General features: G+C 34.0%; 1 protein-coding gene across 1 annotated transcript in view; it reads left to right on the top strand.

Annotated features, from left to right (window-relative positions):
• LOC140050931 (uncharacterized) overlaps window positions 1–19,856 on the top strand; it is a 69,786-nt gene that overhangs the window by 18,085 nt on the left and 31,845 nt on the right. Inside the window, exons 7-9 of the mRNA XM_072095934.1 lie at window positions 3,345–3,475; window positions 3,927–3,990; window positions 4,745–4,838. Coding sequence (XP_071952035.1) covers window positions 3,345–3,475; window positions 3,927–3,990; window positions 4,745–4,838 — 289 coding nt within the window. The remainder of the gene's footprint in view (window positions 1–3,344; window positions 3,476–3,926; window positions 3,991–4,744; window positions 4,839–19,856) is intronic.

The raw sequence follows: 19,856 nt of genomic DNA, 5'->3' as shown, positions 1-19,856 counted from the left end.
CTCAATTTTGTCATAAGCAATAATATTTCATACATAGTCAATTTTGTTCTGTTTCGCATTTTAAAAGTTTGACGTTTCGTCCTAAAAAAAGTGGGGCAAAACGTCCACCGCGCAAAAATATACCTCTATAAAAAGTAAAAAAAAAAAAAAAAACCGTCCCCCCGCCCCTGAAAATTTATGAGGGTGTGACGCTTAATGTAGTTTCCAGTAATAACGTTAACAGTGTAGTATCACTGTAGTGTAGTTTCCAGTAATAACGTTAACAGTGTAGTTTCACTGTAGTGTAGTTTCCAGTAATAACGTTAACAGTGTAATTTCACTGTAGTGTAGTTTCCAGTAATAACGTTGACAGTGTAGTTTCACTGTAGTGTAGTTTCCAGTAATAACGTTAACAGTGTAGTTTCACTGTAGTGTAGTTTCCAGTAATAACGTTAACAGTGTAGTATCACTGTAGTGTAGTTTCCAGTAATAACGTTAACAGTGTAGTTTCACTGTAGTGTAGTTTCCAGTAATAACGTTAACAGTGTAGTATCACTGTAGTGTAGTTTCCAGTAATAACGTTAACAGTGTAGTTTCACTGTAGTGTAGTTTCCAGTAATAACGTTAACAGTGTAGTATCACTGTAGTGTAGTTTCCAGTAATAACGTTAACAGTGTAGTTTCACTGTAGTGTAGTTTCCAGTAATAACGTTAACAGTGTAGTATCACTGTAGTGTAGTTTCCAGTAATAACGTTAACAGTGTAGTTTCACTGTAGTGTAGTTTCCAGTAATAACGTTAACAGTGTAGTTTCACTGTAGTGTAGTTTCCAGTAATAACGTTAACAGTGTAGTTTCACAGTAATAACGTTAACAGTGTAGTTTCACTGTAGTGTAGTTTCCAGTAATAACGTTGACAGTGTAGTTTCACTGTAGTGTAGTTTCCAGTAATAACGTTGACAGTGTAGTTTCACTGTAGTGTAGTTTCCAGTAATAACGTTAACAGTGTAGTTTCACTGTAGTGTAGTTTCCAGTAATAACGTTGACAGTGTAGTTTCACTGTAGTGTAGTTTCCAGTAATAACGTTGACAGTGTAGTTTCACTGTAGTGTAGTTTCCAGTAATAACGTTGACAGTGTAGTTTCACTGTAGTGTAGTTTCCAGTAATAACGTTGACAGTGTAGTTTCACTGTAGTTTCGAATTTAATAACGTTGACAATGTAGTTTCATTGTAGTTCCTGAATGTTTTACACAGTTAAAGTATGCATCGAAATCCTCACCGGTTGCCTATGGCTAGTTTACAGAACTAATTTGCATTGCTTAAATTATTTTTCCGCCTTTTTGGGTCAAAAGGGTCCTTCAAGCGGGGAATATGTCACGGTTCGATTCTGTTTGCTATATCAGAATTGGTTGGTGGCGTGCGTTGGAATGTAAACTTAATTTGCATACCATGAGTCTCTTCCGTTATAAGGCTTGTTGTTTGTTGCCGTCGGTAGAAGACTTTTAATTTTCAGAAAGTTATTATGTACTAAGTCTAAGAAGTATTTAATTCTATTTATCAATGTTACGATGATTCTTTGAACATTTTATACCATTATAATCGTCGATTATAATGGTTGAAAGGTGCTTATGATGTACATGTACAAGTTAACATAGTTATTCGATTCAGGGTTTTTTTGTTCTTGTAAGAATAACGTGAATATATGCACATACGGAAGGAGATGAATGAAGTCTTGTGTGGCAACCAACACAGTGTGTCTGAATAATTTCTGCGTCGGTTATCCCTTCATAGAGGCGGGCCTCACACGCTCAAATCTGCTTGGTTGAAGCTAACCTATTCAATAGCGGATCATACTCAAATCGAATCACAACATAAAGATTCTGACAAAATCAATAAGATTATCCATATATTAATGCTATTAAATTGTTTGCGTAATTTTAATCCTCCGAAACCAATGAATGGTACTGTACATGCTCACATTTGGCACACTGATGTTTATTGAGGGGCTGTACACAATAGACTACCTGTATGTCACTTTATCCTGAATTTTAAGGATAAACAGTTAAAAAGGCAAAAAATGACAGTAATTTGACGTCTCAGCGACCATGTTACGTCACTGTATAAACTACGCAACATCCTCCTATTGTGTACTGCCATGGCCAGATCTACAAATACCATGCCGGGCCGAAAAATTAAGACAGTGTATGCTTGGCAGCCGGTCAACTGTATCGAATGATCGCGTTGTTAAAGTTTTAATTAATTACACCTATCCTTTGAACAGAATTATTTTCGTAAATCACGGTTTTGCTCAGTGAGTCAAACGTTGTGGCCATTGATATAAATGCTTAGTACGTTCGATCTGGAATCCATGATATGTGTAAATATGTATTACCGCTTAAAGCAAAAAAATCAAAACTAGATCACAATGTAATTACAAAACTAGCAAAAAAGATACCAACCACAAAAAAAAATTGCAAAGTATAAAAAGCCATTGAAATAAAAAAAAATGTAAGTTAACAAAAAAACACACAAAAATAAAACAAATCCAAAAGGGTGTCATGTTTCGACGTACTTTGTTTATAACAAAATCAATGTCCGTAAATAGTTCCGAATTTTATTCTTGACAATTTAATTTGTTTGGGGCCGGGTTACTGCTAGACCACAATTTAATTATAAAAATAGCAAATAGGTATTAACAAATCTCCCACACAAAAAACATTGCAAAATATCAAAACCATTGAAATAAAAAAAAAAAATTGTAAATGAATAAAAATGAACACACACTCAAACAAAACGATTCCAAATGGTTTGATTGAACAAGAAAACAAGTTAACAATTCGTTTTTCCGTAGCAATGTGTTTTTCATTCGATTTATGTCTACTTTTTTATTTCATGTGTATCAAATAATTATCACCATGAAAAATACCCAAAATAATAATTAATATATTTTGGCATTTTATAAGGTGTTGCGCACATTATCTAATTCACACAGCACAATTTTTCTTTAGGGTCTTTTATTTTCATAAAAGTCTGAACAGTCAGAAGTTCCATATCCAGTATTGCTTTCATTTTTTAGTTTATTTACATATATTTCAAAATGAAAGGATAGTGTGTATACAAAATCAATGGCCGTAAACATTTTTTCTTGATACAATTTGTTTTTTTTCCAATAATTTGTCAAAGTACTTTTATCAGAGTGTGCTTGTATTATATTAAGGCGGAAAAAGACCATGTGGAGCACCGGCTTACTGCTACTGCTAGTATATGCATGATAATGCATATAACCTAATTTAAACAAACAGATTGATATTAAGCAGAATGAATAATACAACATAACACTAAGAATGTAAATTTGTTTTTTTTTTCAGTCTGTATCATGCTCCTCCAGTAATGTGGATTCTAGCAATGAATCAGAATTGTCTTCATCTGAGATAAGTTCATCAGAAGATGATGATGATGATGATGATTACAGTGATGAGGAGGAGCAGCTTGGGAAAAGGTAAAAATCCATATTATTGTAATCTATATTGAGTTATATATATATTATATATTATAATTAAATTAAAGAAAGTATTAAAACACTAACCATCTTTCACTAATGGTAATTATACTACAACGAATTTCAGAACGTGTCTAATATTGTATTACAATTCGTAAAAAATTATACATTGAAAGAAAGAAAATCCTACATAAACATAAATTAAATTAAACCCTCGAAATGAAATCCCCTGAGATTCTTCCCTAAAGAAGCCCATATCGAAAAGAAGCCCATCTCAGTTTGCAAAAGTAACATCGAAAAGAAGTCCATCTTGAAAAGGAGCCAGTCTCGAAAAGAAGCCCATCTTAAAAAGAAGCCCAACCAAGAGTCCTAAAAAAAGAAGCCCATGGGCTTCTTTTGGAGGTTTTACGGTATTATAGTGTTTTAATTTTATTAGTTTTATTTGTTTTAGAACTGCAGAGAAATTAACCGTACCACCACCACCACTTATGACAGGCAAAGAAATTAAAGTTGATGTAAGTTCTCATTTAATAATATTATTTAGAGTGAAGAAAAAGCTATAAATAGTTTTCATCAATTTTTAAGAACTCGATTGGTAATAGATATGGAAAACAAACTAAAAGAAATATGTTATTTCATCATTTAAGATAAGCCCTTACTTCGTCATTTAAGATAAGCCAAAAAAAAAAGTGAGTGATGAGGTGTACTTAGCGCGAAACCGAGCGTGGTGGAATCACCGAGAGCTTTGCTTTGCTTCACACACGCAATTTAAGGGGTGTGGCCCGGCGGTGTGGGTTTTCTCAGGGAGACATCTCCCCCTCGCTGGGTTGCTGGGCTACCGGTGGCTCCGAACGGTTTTCTTAGTGTTTCTCTATAAAACGCTAATGGGGTACATAGATTGTGAGCGTGGTGGAATCACCGAGATTGGTACATAGATTGTGAAAGTATCCGTAAAAATGTTTGCATCAATGCACGTCATTTCAGACACTTTTATGTACGGACTAACTGCCTGCATCAATCAGTAATTCATATTTTCCCGCGATTGTGGGAAGAAATCCAAGACGAAATTTTAATGGATAATTTTCCTACATTTTTGTTTAACCTTCAAATGAATTTTGTCTCCACAGGGATGCCCCAAAAGAGAGCTTCTACTGTATATAATTAAGTTCAAATGTTTTAAAAGAAAAGTTTTTGAGAATGGAACATATTGTAATAGTTGATTATATTTTTGATCATATCAGTTTAATCATGTTCTATACTTTGTTACAGGAGTTACCCGAAATACAGTATCTTAACATGGTTCTTGATGAGAAAGCTGAAATGCGCCCTCTAGGTTTGGTATCCAGCATCATTGGCCAGCTTGGTGAGTGTTAATAACATTCTTAGGAGACGGGTAATTGAATGAGTTGAATGTATCAATGTGATATCACCACTCAGATAGACAAGGACATCTGCTTTTAAGTCCCCATGAGCATGAATTATGCTAAAAGCTTTAACGATAATTATGTTTCTCAGAATATTATACATTTAACGCGTCATCTACAAATTATTTCAGACCACAGAGACGCGTCTGAAAACTTGCAACCCATCAGACGCGTCTGTCCAATGCTGAACCTCATTAACGATCTATTATGAATATTCATGAGCTACCCAATCGTGGCGAAGACGCGTCTGTGATTAAAACCCGTCTTCGCTGTTAGTAGGTAAAACAATAGAAAACGCGTCTGAGTGATTAAAACCCGTCTGTATTGCTTGTATGGTGAAACAACATTGGTATCATTTCACAGAACCAACAAATCTGAGACTAGGCCTAGGTTATCCTAATTTGGACGGAAATTCGCCGATGAGACGACATCGGGCCTGTGAACCTCAGCTCATGCAGAGAGAAAGAAAGTCTAGGCTAGCCTAGTTTCGGCGGCCTACACTAGGCCTATAAATTATTTAACGCTCCTACCTTGGGTTAGCGAATTATAAAAACAATGACACCTAGGCCTACCCTTTGCAAAAAAGCCGTATACGATCCGTATACGCTGAAAACGTATACGACGTATACGGATCGTATACGATTTCACTGTTTACATTATTTCCACTCTGTTGCTCCACAAAGAGTTGGCGTCGTATACGTTTAGCATACGTAACGTATACGTTGTTTATTCATGATAAGAATATCGTATACGGGACGTATACGAATCATATACGAACAAACTAGGCCATTTTATAAATTATAATAGCAGTAATGAGTAGAATAGAGCTAAATAAAACATTTAAATTGTCATTACAACAAATACGTACGTAGGCTCTGGCCTAGGGCTAGGCCTCTAGCTAGCACCAGCCATTAGATAGGCCTAGTCTAGTAGTATTAATTATTAATAAGTAGTAGGAGCATCATATTTATTTCTATATTTATTAGATAGCCTAGGCTACCGATAAAATTCAAACAACGTTTTTCGCAAGTAAATAAAGTACGCTAAACAGGTATACTACTAGGTAGGCCTAGAAAAAACAAGGGGCCATTTTCACAAATCGACGATGTTGTTTGCAGTTTTCCTTTATAAAATATGACAGAGGTCAGTAAGTGCAGCCGCCGACGACGACCGAGCGTCGCTCGGTTGCCTACAGTTCCAACTCGTGGTCGACTCGGCTCCCTGGTGGCCAATCATGCATATCATCGGGTGAATCATCGGGTTCGTCGTTCTCAATTCGTCACGCCACGTGCGAGCTTTGGGTGGTCAAATTACATCGTTATGTTAAGCGATATTATTCCGCGACGTGTGTTGTGTAGCATGGAGATTTCTCCATGGTTGTAGCAATGGAGATGGAGTAACAATAATTCGGCAATGCCGAAGAGGAAAACCATGACCCAAAACAGAAATAAGGTCATTATAATAATTATTATTTAACGATGAATACATTCGGATTTTGAATATATATAAATTGTATGAATTATGAATTATATATGAATAAAAAAAAAACACAATTTGTGGTGATAGTAAATACAATTATATCGAATCTCAATTTATTCCCGGTAGCGAACAGATTGAATTGCTTTCATTATTTCTGCTTGGAGATTAAGAAATCATAAAACATATCTTTCTTTATTTTCATGGTATTCCAATAATTGTTTAAAAAATAACTACCCTCAACTTTAAATAACAAATTAAATAAGTCTACTAAACATTGTTGATTTCCCATGGACCCAACAATACCCCAACTATTTCATTAATAATTGTTTATTTGTAACAGTTTATTTGAAATCCTTGTCCTTTGTTAATTCAATTGTGTGACAATTAAATTGGATTGTACATGCTTATGCTGTATATTATGTAAAAACATGATTCATGGTATATATCAGATTCTTATTAAAAAGATCAACACTTCTTAAAATGTGTTCTATATCTTTATTTGGAGTTAGACTCGTACGTACTACATTCATTAAAATGATAAACAAATAGCCGGCAGGCGTGTGTACAGAGGGGGCTTGTCAATGATGGAGGCATAAAAATGGGGGCGTAGGGTACCATTTTACCAGGGAGACGTAAAATAATTATTTAACAAACATTTAACTGGTTGGTTTTACTGCGTTCGCGTACAATTTATCATTTGGATTTTTTAAGTTATATGTAGGTTATGTTAAATTGTATTTATCAGTGACAACTCTAGGAAATTTACAGCAATTAGTTCTGTATGCCTAAAATAGTAAAATGCTCTAAATAAAAACGTCGGAGCTTCTTTTTTGTATTTCTGGCTGTGTAATGTTTTGTTGGCACCCCCTAACTCTGCAACGATGATATCCATAATGCATCGTATTTCCATTTCACCGTTGTTGATATACTACTAGCTAGAGTAGGTTATTAAAATAATACAATATAACCAAATCTAATATATGGGGGAAAGCTAGCTAGCTTATTTTCACAATGAGTGTACCACAGACTCTTTTCCTTGGCGTATTTTCCCCAGGCCTAGTTAACTCTTAGTTTACTAGAGCTGCTGCAGTAGCTATATACTGCATATTCGATATATACAATTACAATATGCCTATATAATAGCCTAGCTAGCTAGAAGTCATCGAATTTACTATCTACCTGGGCCTACTGTAACTAGGCCTACATCCCATTTTTTATTTTTTTTTTTTATGGTGAGTCAAAACCCGTAGCCAAAAAATCAACAATGATGATTGAAAATGAATGAAATCTGATCCATCCATGTGATGCATGCATGCAGGGCACATAACACAGGCACGTTTTGGGCGAATTTATTTGGATCATTCCATATATATAATAGGGAGCCACATGTATTCTACATTTTTATTAAATCGTAATTTATGGATTTTACTTACTCGTTTTAAATTTAATATACTGCGGGCCCAATTTAATATTTACTTATTTATTTCCAAGTACATTAATATTATTTAAAGCACTTTCAAATTAATAACAGCACATTTTGTGTGATTCAATTATTAATGGAACATACAAAAGGTAAAGAAATAGCAGAGGGGATAAACAAGGCAGAACAGCCTGGGTGGGTTTTTATGCTTGCTAGAAAAACAACGTCTAGTAAAAGACAGCACCAAATTTTCATTCGCGAAAACTATGAACTAAATCATCATAGGGAATTTAATGTACATATACCGACTGAAAAAAAACTAAATTGTACACTAATTATTGAAGTCAAGATGCTCCTGCGATCGTAAACGTATGCTATCGTCGTCTTGTAAAAAGAGGGACAGTCCCTTTTCGCTTGGTAATACGATGCAGTTTGTATACACGCGTCGTCGTATACGGATCATATACGGAGCGTATAATTAGGAAATTGTTTATAAATGATCGTATACGGTTCGTATATGTTTATTATGCGGGCAGGAACTTCCGAATTGACGTATACGTTTCGTATACGAAGTGGACTTCCTATACGAAACATATACGAAACGTATGTTACTCCATGGTAAATCGTATACGTTCGTATACGGTTTTTTTGCAAAGGGTAGGCTAGGATATGAAAAATAAATATATATTCCATATTAAGATTTAACATAGGCCTAGGGCCTAGGCCTTTTAAAATGTGTAAAGAAAAAGGCTCAACCAGAATTTGGAGGGGAAAAAACATGTGAGCAGTTTAGAGCTAGAGAGAGAGTATTATGTTTCATGTCATGTGACACAAAATCCAGGTACACGATCTTAATTACTGTTTTATCATCATCAGACGGCAGCCACCAGAGTATCGCGTTTCATGCCATGTGACCAAAAAAACTAGGTCTGTATTTATTACGGTCTTCTGTCGGCAGTCTTTTTGAGCGAAATTTTGAGCGACTGACTGAAAATGTTCTGATACTATATTTAGAATGAATTGTTTACGATCTTTTTTTCTCGGCATCGTTCTGGATGGACTGGACGTTCGCTATAATATGTTTATTAATTGGCCTGTTCGTTGAGGGTCACCTGTGTTGGATCGCGTGTCTCTACGTTTACATCGTGGGAAATTTATATTTATATTCGCCGTTGAGTAGGTAAACACGCACAAAGGAAACGATTACGATTAAAAAATATTATATATTTACAACTTGGTCCTCCGGCAGTTAAATTTAACACATTCATTTCACACCTTCTTTCTTCACTAAGAACATCGTAGGGTTGTTTATTTAGGTTACGAACTCCCTACGAAGTTCAGAACGTAGCTCATTGAAAGTTGTTTATTGAGGTTACAAAGCCAAACAATGGAACCTACAAAGCCAACAACGTAGCCTACGAAGCTACTTCGTAGGTAAAGTTGCAGTATTTTCTTTCTGTACTGTAGGTCAATAGTTTGAGTGATTCCATGTTCCAAAAGTTAACTTTAACGTTTTTGCATGTGGTAAATGGACTCTTTAGCACAAGAAAAATAAAATCGCAAAAATAAAAGGTCGCGAATAAATAGAAACGAAAATTTGCGCTTTACAGTATACTCTGTCGGCGGTAAAAGGGTATACCTGTACTGATTTGTTTGTCTTACTGCCGGTTCTAAATAATAATTTAATATCACGCTCTCAATGAATTCACTTGTATGTAGCGCTTTAACACCAGTACACAGTATAACAATGTGCAGTCAGCCGTATACAGGGGCGGGGCCATAGTCGAACATGCATATTGGCGTCTAGACGCAGCCAAATCAGAAGGGTTTTGAGATGTGTTTTTGGGTAAACAATAGAAAACGCGTCTGGACGCTGATTTGTGGTCTGAAATAATTTGTAGATGACGCCTAATATAATACAGTAATTATCTTTTACATTCATTCAATTTTGTTTTGGTATACTTCTGGGAAATTATATATAAGAAGAGAAGAATTTAAGACATTTTAATATTATATTGATATATATATTTAGTGCCTTTTCGCCAAGTAATCGTCTGATTTCTTTGCCTGGGCTGCCTGCCATGCTTATAGTAGGGCGGCCAATGTGAGCTTTTTCATCATGGGGGGCATTTTCTGTTAATAGCAGGCAACCATGTGGAATATATCCCTTATGGGATGACAAAAAAGATAGGGGTGGATGCCGCTCTCAAATTTCAGGTCAAAGGTCATTTTCAAGGTTATAAGGTCAAATATGGTAAAATAGAGGTTTAAGCTGTTTTCAACAACATATAAGCTAATTAAAAGAAATGTAACCATTATTTGATCATTATTGACATATTGCTGTAGATGCTGAAGTTCATCAATTTTTCAACTTACAAGTTTAAAGGTCATTTTCAAGGTCATAAGGTCAAATAGAGCACATACCTGTTAATTATCGGTATTAATAATTGAAATAAATATAATTTTCATGATAGCCTGGAGCTGATGGTTATAGTGTGGTGTCAAAAAGACCAGAATTGTACTGGGAAGATTTTAAACTTTTTGAGTCACTCCTGGAAGGTGTTCAAGGAATGGAGAGGATGAGTCCTAGAGTATCAAAATAACCGAAATTGGAGGCCTACTGGAATGTCTTAAATTTCATTTAAAAACGGTCACAGAGGGTTTGTGGGTTGGGAGTAATGGGCGGCATGGGCACATGCCAATATTCGAAATTTTTCTGGGATGGAAGGAGGTAACGCTCTGAGGTGGGTATTCCTTCAAGCACTGATATATAATGCCTACTAGCCATCTGGGTAACGGCAAACGATTGAATCACAACCACATATGCATGCTTTCTGTAACAACTTCATCTGGCTCTTTAGTTTACATACACATGTAACAAGTTCCAAACTGACTACTGGGTTAGGGGCTTCCAAACGACCCGATTCATTTAGGCCACATAGGCCTACTGATAGCTCTGCCTGATAGTTGGCTCGTATGTTTAGGTTCTATGATGTCTGTATTCACCATAGGCGAGTTTTTTTAATTTTAAGTGTTTCCCGAAGTAGAAATACAGGTACTTAAATATTTATTGAGTGAAGTGAAATACTTAATATTTAAGGGAAATATATATCACTAGTGTTAATGGTATATGGTCACTGAGTCTAGATGGAGGTAGCACCAAAGAGTAGTCTGTTATTATACAGTTCTGCTCAAGAGTACCATATATTTGGCAATATTAAACTTTAGTGTACACTGTACGTGGAAAGTCTTAATCTTAATCAATTCCATTTACAAGGAGTGGATGCGTTACAAATGATTTCTAGTATGACCTCTTCCCATAACCAGCAAATAATGACGTGCTGCAACCTGTAATAGCATGGAACCTGGTTAGATTATTCTTAATAGGTTTTCAACCACTTTATTGTTCACTATACCAGACATCGTCCATACTTTTAAGGCTACTGTTACAAAGTGCATATCATTAATTAACATCAACTTTCATGTATAATTGCAAGCTCTTTGTTATTGACATAAAGAATGTCTAAAAACTTTGTGATATTTGTTCTCCTTCAAACCGATGAGTGTGGCCCAAAACACATACGGAAGTACAGATTAGTACATTGGGACTATCCTTTCAATCGTGTCACTGCTTTTATCCACCCCTTTCCAATGTAATGATCAAATACAACAAAATGATGAAATATCTAGGTAACTTGAATAAATACTTGCATAGTCACCAAATGTTTACAGCCATGTTTACTGCATCCTATAGTGCATGACCATCATGTTTTTACTGTAAGTTTTCTTCTGGAACATCTGTCGGTATTTCAACGCCATCCATCAAGATATGTGAAGTCATATTTGGTTAAAGATATTAAAATTGGGCTATGATCATACTCCAATGGTTGATCAGCAGATTTTCTGTCAGTTTTTATATACTTTATCGAAACTGTTGCCTTATAGAAATCCGCAAAGGTTTAGAGCGATGCTTTCTCAGTGGCTCATGAAGTTCTAAGTTCTACTGTTTTTTTTCTTCCAATAAGTTGTTACTTTAAATATAAGATCTTCCTTATCATCTGTCAGTTCGAAAGAATATTGTGTATTATGTGTGATTCGTGATCAGTCTGACTATGTCATGCAGAACCTATCAATGAATTTAACAGCGTTTCATGTTATACCAATGATTCTATTTTGAATTGATCAATCATCCACTCAGTGTTTAGAATATTGGTTCTGATAGTTTAGATAGGTAAATTTGTTTACCCTTTTAACCTCATTTCTACAACGAATCCAATCGGTTTTTAAATGTGTTGGTAGTTTCAGAAATGACGACTTTGGTTGGCAAACTATTAAAATATATAATTACTAATTGTGAAAAAGTGGATCTCCTATCAGTCCTTTGTGAAGTTTAGGTTTAAAAAGTCTAAGCTGATGTCCTCGTGTATTTCTGCTTAGATTGCATCTCATTTGAAGGAAGTCTTCCTTGGCTACACCCTCGAAATCTTTTGAAAATTTTCAATCAAGTCACCATGAATTCGTCTGTCATACAGGGTTGTTAGGCCAAGAAACTTTAAACAATCTTCATATGAATAAGAATAGATAGCTGGAATTTGATTTGTCGCATGACGTTGTCCTCTTCAAGTGCGTTTATGTCTTTTTGGAGAAATGGATTTCATACCTGGACACAGTACGTAACGTAATGTTTGTAAATAACGTTAAAACCGTCTTTATCCATGTGTATAAAGGACTTCTTAATTACTTAAGGAGTTTTATATTTGTTATCACCGTCAGCCATGATAGCATAGATGCGAAGGCCTCAAGAAGAAGTCCCCAATTACCACTCCTTCCAACCTTGATAAAGTCCAATAGTTAGGGTTTTTGAAAGCAAAGACTCGATACCCAGGTTTCTCTTTCGAGATTTCTTGAAACAACAAACTTCAATAAAAATAGATAGAATATCCAGAGATCAACTTATACAAGAAAATAAATTTGGAGGCTTACGAATGGTCGATATAAACGCATATATTCAATCGGTAAAAATCACGTGGGTTAGACGGTTAGTGCATTTTGGCTGGATGTAATAAAGGCGTGGTGCGTATTTGTGAAACACAACACTCCTATGAGCACCGAATCGATATGTAGACAAACACTCTGGATGAATGATAATATTAAAGTCGGCGGAGAAAGTATCTATTATAAAAACTGGAGTAATCATGGGGTGAATTTTATAAATGATTTAGTTGATAGACATGGAATAACTCCATTAAAACAACTTAGTAAACGTCATAATCTTAACATCAACTTTCTTCAATATGAAGGCCTAATACATGCGGTCAGACAACATACGTCTTTATATCAAATTTCTCCAAAAGGAAAAATAAATAGCCCACTACTACCTTTTAACCTTAGCGTAGTAATAAAAAATAAAAAAGGATCAAAGCTAATTTATAATACTCTAATCAACTCTAGAAAAAAACAATCGAAAGCTAAAATTAAGTGGGAGAAGGCATTGGATACTTTATATGTTGATAAAGAGTGGGAAATTATTAATACCATGTTTTTCTCACTTACTATGTCCACACCACTAATCTGGTTTCAATATAAAATTGTGCATAGAATTTTAGGTAATAACTCCTTTTTGTATAAAATTGGGAAAATTGACTCACCTTTATGTGCTTTATGTAAAGCAGAAACAGAAACCTTAATACATATTTTTGCACAATGCTGTGAAATTAAAATATTTTGGAGAAAGATTAAACAATGGTTGAAATCATATTTTAATATAAATGTAATTATCAACCCCGAATTATGCCTTTTTGGAGTTAGAAAAAAACCATTTAAAGCCCTAAATACTATTTTACTAATTTGTCGACACTACATATATAGCTGTAAAATGAGAAAAATTAAGCCCAATATTGTTCGATTCGTGAATGAGATTAAGTTACACGTTAAACAAGAAGAATTTATTTTGAAAACCAAAGGGGAGCATCATACTTACTTAAACAAATGGAGTCCTTTCTAGGAAAAACATGAACTTATTGACTGGTAACTTTGCATTAAAAAAAAAAGGACTTAGTACTGTTTTTTATAATATGTTTTTTAATCCTGAATTATTTATACACTTTTATGATCTGTTTATTTAGTAAGTTATAAATATATATTTGAATAAGAAAGTTTTATGTTTAATTAAATTATTTAGTTGAAATATGTTATAAAAAAAAAAAATTGACAACAAATTATTTATAGACTTTGTTTTTAAGAAAAAAGAAAAAGTAGATTTATATTTATTACATCATGAAATTATTTATAGTTTGTTCTTAAGAGAAATGTATATTATATATTATTATTATTTAAAAAGTGTTATTATTTATATTGTGTATTACTATTAATAAGAAAGTGTTATTATTTTAAGCTATTTTTTAAATTTAAATATGAAAGTGTTCAATAAAAAAAAAAAAAAAAAAAAAAAAAAAAACTTCAATAAAAACTTGTTCATATAGGGGGTCTCTGTTTTCGAAATTTTTCTAAAAACAAATTCTAAGTATTATTACATTATTATAGGTAATATTAATAATTTTTCTAAAAACAAATTTCTAAATATTACTGTATTACATTAATTATTATAGGTAATATTAATATTATAGTAAAAGACCAATCTTTTGGCACATATGGCGTTTCATACATATAACACTTGACCTATTTTTTCCGACAAAAATCAAAACGATGACTGGTGGACAACATGAAAAAGACAAATTTACAATGACTGGGAAAAGCCTATTAAAAAACTGTGTGTACTTTACAGAAATATGTGAAAACAACATTTTGAGAAAATGACACTTTTATATTTAATTTCCTATGTTTTTATGTGTAAAATTAAATGTTTATCTCATAATTACTATAATATGAAGCATCAGTTGATCTTCAGATATACCTTTTTGGATAGATCTGATGATGTAGATGATTTTCCGTGAATAAAAAAAAATCCTATATTTTGACCTTGTTTGACCTCTTGACCACATAAACTGACCTTAAAACCCAAAACTGAAGATGGCATCCACCCCTATCGTTTTTGTCACCCCACAAAGGATACATTCAACATGGTTGCCTGCTATTAACAAAAAATGCCCCCCAAACTTTTTATAGAGGACTTTTGTGTATTTGGCCTCTCTACTATTAGTCTTTGTACCAGATTTCTCCATTCCTTTCGTTTGTTGGCCAACTTTCTAAAATAGTCAACATCTTTCATTGTCTCCAGCCTCATCATGCTAGGGGAGTTCACCTTTTTTATGTCATTGTTTAAAGTAACTGGAAGTGTGCATTAGACCTACCTCTGTATTTTTTGTGTTTTGTGTTTGTAAACTAGAACTTTATGGCCAGATTTGCTGGTGTATTCCTATCTTGTCTCAATAATATGTCCGAAAAGCTTCCATCGCGCTTCGACGATTTCTAAAGATAAGGGTCGTGCGTTGCATCTTTTATATACAAATGTATGTTAGAAATCCTTTGTGGATGCAAAACTCTTAATATATGCCTTAATTGGCGTCTATGATGTATCTAATTTAGTTTCCTCTTCTTTGGTTAAACCCCATGTTCCGCTGTTGTAGGTTAGTATTTTAATATTATATATTTAATTTTTTAAAATATTGATTAAATTATTTATTTGTGTAACTATTAGCTACTTTTATTAATAACCTTGAAGAAATTGCATTATAAATTCTAGATGAATTAAAATTTTTCTGAAGACATATTCAACAATGTCCCTATGACAAAACAGTAATACTACATTAGTATTTAGGTTGTCTCTCTCAACAATTAAACTTGTACATCTCTCCAGGGATGCTAATGCTGTAAAATGTTAGTGTTAATAAGCTTTGCCGTACTTGTTACAGAACCTTCATAAACGGAATTACAGATAATAAAACAACTCCTAATGTCTATTTGCTGTATAAATTATCCACATGTATTAACTTTTCTCCTTCCTTTTTTTATTGTATAGAAAAAATATTGATTTATGTTTATTATATTTATTGCCTGTTTAGAGGTGAAATATAACTTTTTAAATCCCCGAGTATAAAGGCAAATAATTACTAATTAATGATTTATTGGCGATATATTCACGGTCTTCGGGAATTCATAACGTTTAAAATCCTCCAAATGGTAATCATCTTTTAGACACATTCAAATATTTACATGGCCTATAATAATCCCAATCATGTATATAGAAGAAACAAAGTAACATTGTTTTTTTTTAATTTTATTTTTTATTTTAACCATATTAAATGAGGGTGATCCATCCAGCATCTGGATCATTTGGGACCCTCAGAACAGATACAATACACAAAATACATCAAAAACGGAAAGGTTAAAGAAAAACAAAAACCAAAAAAATTAAATTAATTACATAAGAATAAAAATCTGAATAAGAAAATTTGAAATATAGAAAATATCCACCAATACAGTATCTTATTGCATTAAAATACAACTGGATAGCGTCTGGCTGTTTGTCCTACTACTTGATAGTGATGTATCTTCTATGCTTTGTAAGCTATTTAAACATGACAAACTTATTACAATGTAATTGATAGATGGCATCAACTTAGTTGAAGAATTCCATCTTTAAACTACTTTGTTTCACCTCATTTATTTACCTACAGTACCATCAAACTTCATTGTGTACATTGTACAATGGACGGCAACTCTTACAACAACGACCTGGTTTAATAATAAATGTAGAAGACAAAAAAGGTCTTGAAAATAATAACAATAAGATATGAATTATGTAATATAAAAGATTTTTAAATAAAAGTTGAATATTATTACAAAATACATCAGTTACAAAATAATGCACTTTATGTATGCACTTTATATGTATTGATTATTAATAGTCAGATATTAGAAGAATAGAGATAGGATTTTGGAAAAGACAAATTAAAAATGTATTATATTTTGTTTTACATATGGAAATTACTGTGTGTCTATGGATTATTGACATTATTACTCTAAATAGAAACAATACCAGTTTAAAGTAATGAATTGTTTAAAAATAATGACTCGTATTGTAAGCCTTTTCTAATTATTTATGCAAAATAATTTATTATCATAGTGAATATTATAATAATGGCCAGTGTAGTAATTATTCAATAATTCCTAAAGTTCAATATTTTTTTCATAAATAGATTATATTGAATGTCTTTAAAAGAGACACCTGGTCTAAAATGACGTGATATTATTTAGTATCTAATGAAATTTATTAAATAATTTGTTGTTATTTAAACAAAATTCCTAGATTATACACAATCAACAATTAATGAATACGGTCTGCTCTACTTCATTTAAATCTATTTTGTGGTAAGGCCTAAAAAAAAAATTGTTTGTTTGCTGTAAATTTTTTTTTTTTTTTTTGGTAGGGGGGGGGGGGGTGGGGGCGGGTGGAAAAAAGTGTTTTTGTTTTTTGTTTTTGTTTTTTTAATGTTAATTTCTCTGTTAATTGTACGCGAATTTGAGAGTAACAAAACACACTGAATAAAACAACGAGCTCAAACATCTATTCATAATTTGGTTCACACTTTAATTCTGTTTTGGGCGTGTTAGGCCCTGTGTCTAAACTAGCCTAGGCTAGGCCTACTACTACACAGTAGGTCGTTGTTAGCAGGCCTAATTAAATATTTTAGAAGTTAGTGTACCGTGTATTTCGGTGTATAAGTCGCACCTGTGTATAAGACGCACCCCCTAACTGAGAGTAAAATATCGGTGTTTTGTATATCGTCGATGTATAAGACGGCCGCGCCCAGCCTCAACAAGAAGGGAAGTCCCCCATTCCGTCAGTTCTTTCTAACTTGTTATTCATGAGTTTCGCACCCGCAACATTGAGTGCATGACCGCACGTGTGTGTGGGCTAGCCTCGATCGCTCGATCCTTTTATCGAGAGGCGCACGTTTTCACGGACAATCGTATTCGATTAGTATCTATGTATCCTAGAAGTGTGTACGCTAGGTCTTGCTATAATCAACTGGAGATACTAGTCGAATACTGTGTACACAATGTGGTTGCCAAGAAGGGCTCGCTCGCGCTATGGGTACGACGGTCGTGCGTATAACTATAATACTATTCCAATCGTAAACGTTTACAAATGAAATTTTATCGGAGCGCCTAAAACAGCTCCATAATGAACAAATCTTTTCATCATATTTAGTTCAAAATCACGCTAAAATGCCTTGAAAACTAGCAGGTTGCTGTTACGCTAGTACACTGTAGCTAGGCTAGGCCTCTCTTTAGACTTTAGTAATACTAATAGGCCTAGGCCTTACCTTAAAAAGCCCAGGCCTAGCCAACGAGGTGGCGATATCTGTGTGTTGAGGCATTTATGTTCGGTGTATAAAGACGCACCCTTAATTTAGAGGTTAAATTTGCGTGTCAAAAGTGCGATTATACACCGAAATATACGCTACGTTATTATTTTTATTGTTTCATCCTCGCACACTCGATTTTTACACCTTTTCGGCCCAAAAAAATCATAAAAAACCTTTTTTTTTTAAAGCGCCCTCAACGTAAAAAAAAACTTTTTCTTATCTCCGCCCCAAATTTTTGGCGAAATTAGGGGCGGCGGATGACAACTATTTTTTTTTTTTTGGCCTAATTATGTAAGAATTGTTTGCAAAAAAGGCTAATGAGCATGTTTTTCAGAATTAATATAATTATTTTTACTAGATGGTATGCTCGCTTCGCTCGCGTACCATCTAGGTCGTGCCCACAGATGGTTCTCGAATACACAGTAATTTCAGCGTAACAAAACTGGCGATTTCAAATGTACGTACCGCAGGACAATACACTGTCGTTTACAGAAACGAATAAATAGACACGATGATTTATGTAGTCAACTAAAATTAGCACCCTGGGAATTACTTCTGTAAAATCATCATCGCGCAATCAAGAAGCAGAGAGAAAACATTTCTTTTGCATATGCATGAGACTCTGTGACGACACACTTTAACGTGACGTCATTTTACTTTAGCTGCATGCGAAGAAGTAGTCACCGAAAATAAAGCAGGCCTCGTAATAATGATGAAGAAAAAAATGATTGTGATTAGTCTATCCAGTCCAGTCAAAGATATATATTCTTTGGTCCAGTCGGTTGAAAATAACCCTTAACTTGCTAATAAAAGGGACACAGCTCCCCTTGTTTGTTTACTGATCTTTTTTAGGAGTTAGGGGGTTTCAGCATTAAACTTGTCCAGTCTAGTCTGCCTTGTATCAATGAGTGACTTGATGTCCCACGCTAGTTTTTAGTTTGAATGAAATGCGTGAATGGCTCTAGGCCTAGCTAGGCCTAAAAGCAGATGGGATCGTAGTCCCTATGTTTAAATACAAGGTGCATGTATTTATGTCATTTGTTAGAAAATATAATGGTAATCAGTTGATAATAGTTTGTAGCCTTTGTAACAGTTGTATTTGTAGTGTAGTTAGGCCTTATTTATTCTGGCCTTTTTGTTATTGAAATCCATTACACACAGTGACGATACAAGATGTCAGCCTAGGTCAAACCTTGTTTCGCGTCATAACAGGAAACGTTCTGATTGGATACAACGTTGACTTACAGTAGCGTCGCACGCTAAAACGGTACTATCAACCGTTTTCCACTACAACGCTACAACCGTTGTACGACGCGTTGTACGCTAATCCCCAACTGTTCAGACACACATTCTTTTAGCGTCGTACGCTAAAACGGTCTAACGCCATGGGTCTGAACAGGGCCTGAGAGATTGGGATGTTCCATTCATCGCAAATCAATACATTTGTATAATCGTATATTAAATCTATCAAAATAGTATTTTTTTAAGAAAATCGGCCTGTCTTCAACATTATGATGCTGTACTCTAGCTGTTCAACCAGTTTTTAGCTATTATAAACAATTATCGTAGGAGGAGATAGGAAAATGCGAAGCCTCCTCGCATTTTTGTGGCGGGTATTTTTCAAGATGGACATCCATTAGACAGTGTATACCACGATCGGGAAAACACCCCTATTTGGGGCAAATCATTGAACCTAAATTCGTTTTAATTGTCAATAACTAATTATC

Source organism: Antedon mediterranea, chromosome 6 (assembly GCF_964355755.1).
Source record: "Antedon mediterranea chromosome 6, ecAntMedi1.1, whole genome shotgun sequence".
Lineage (NCBI taxonomy): Eukaryota > Metazoa > Echinodermata > Crinoidea > Comatulida > Antedonidae > Antedon > Antedon mediterranea.
Note: the sequence above shows the minus strand (reverse complement) of the source record. Positions and strands in the feature narration are given on the sequence as shown.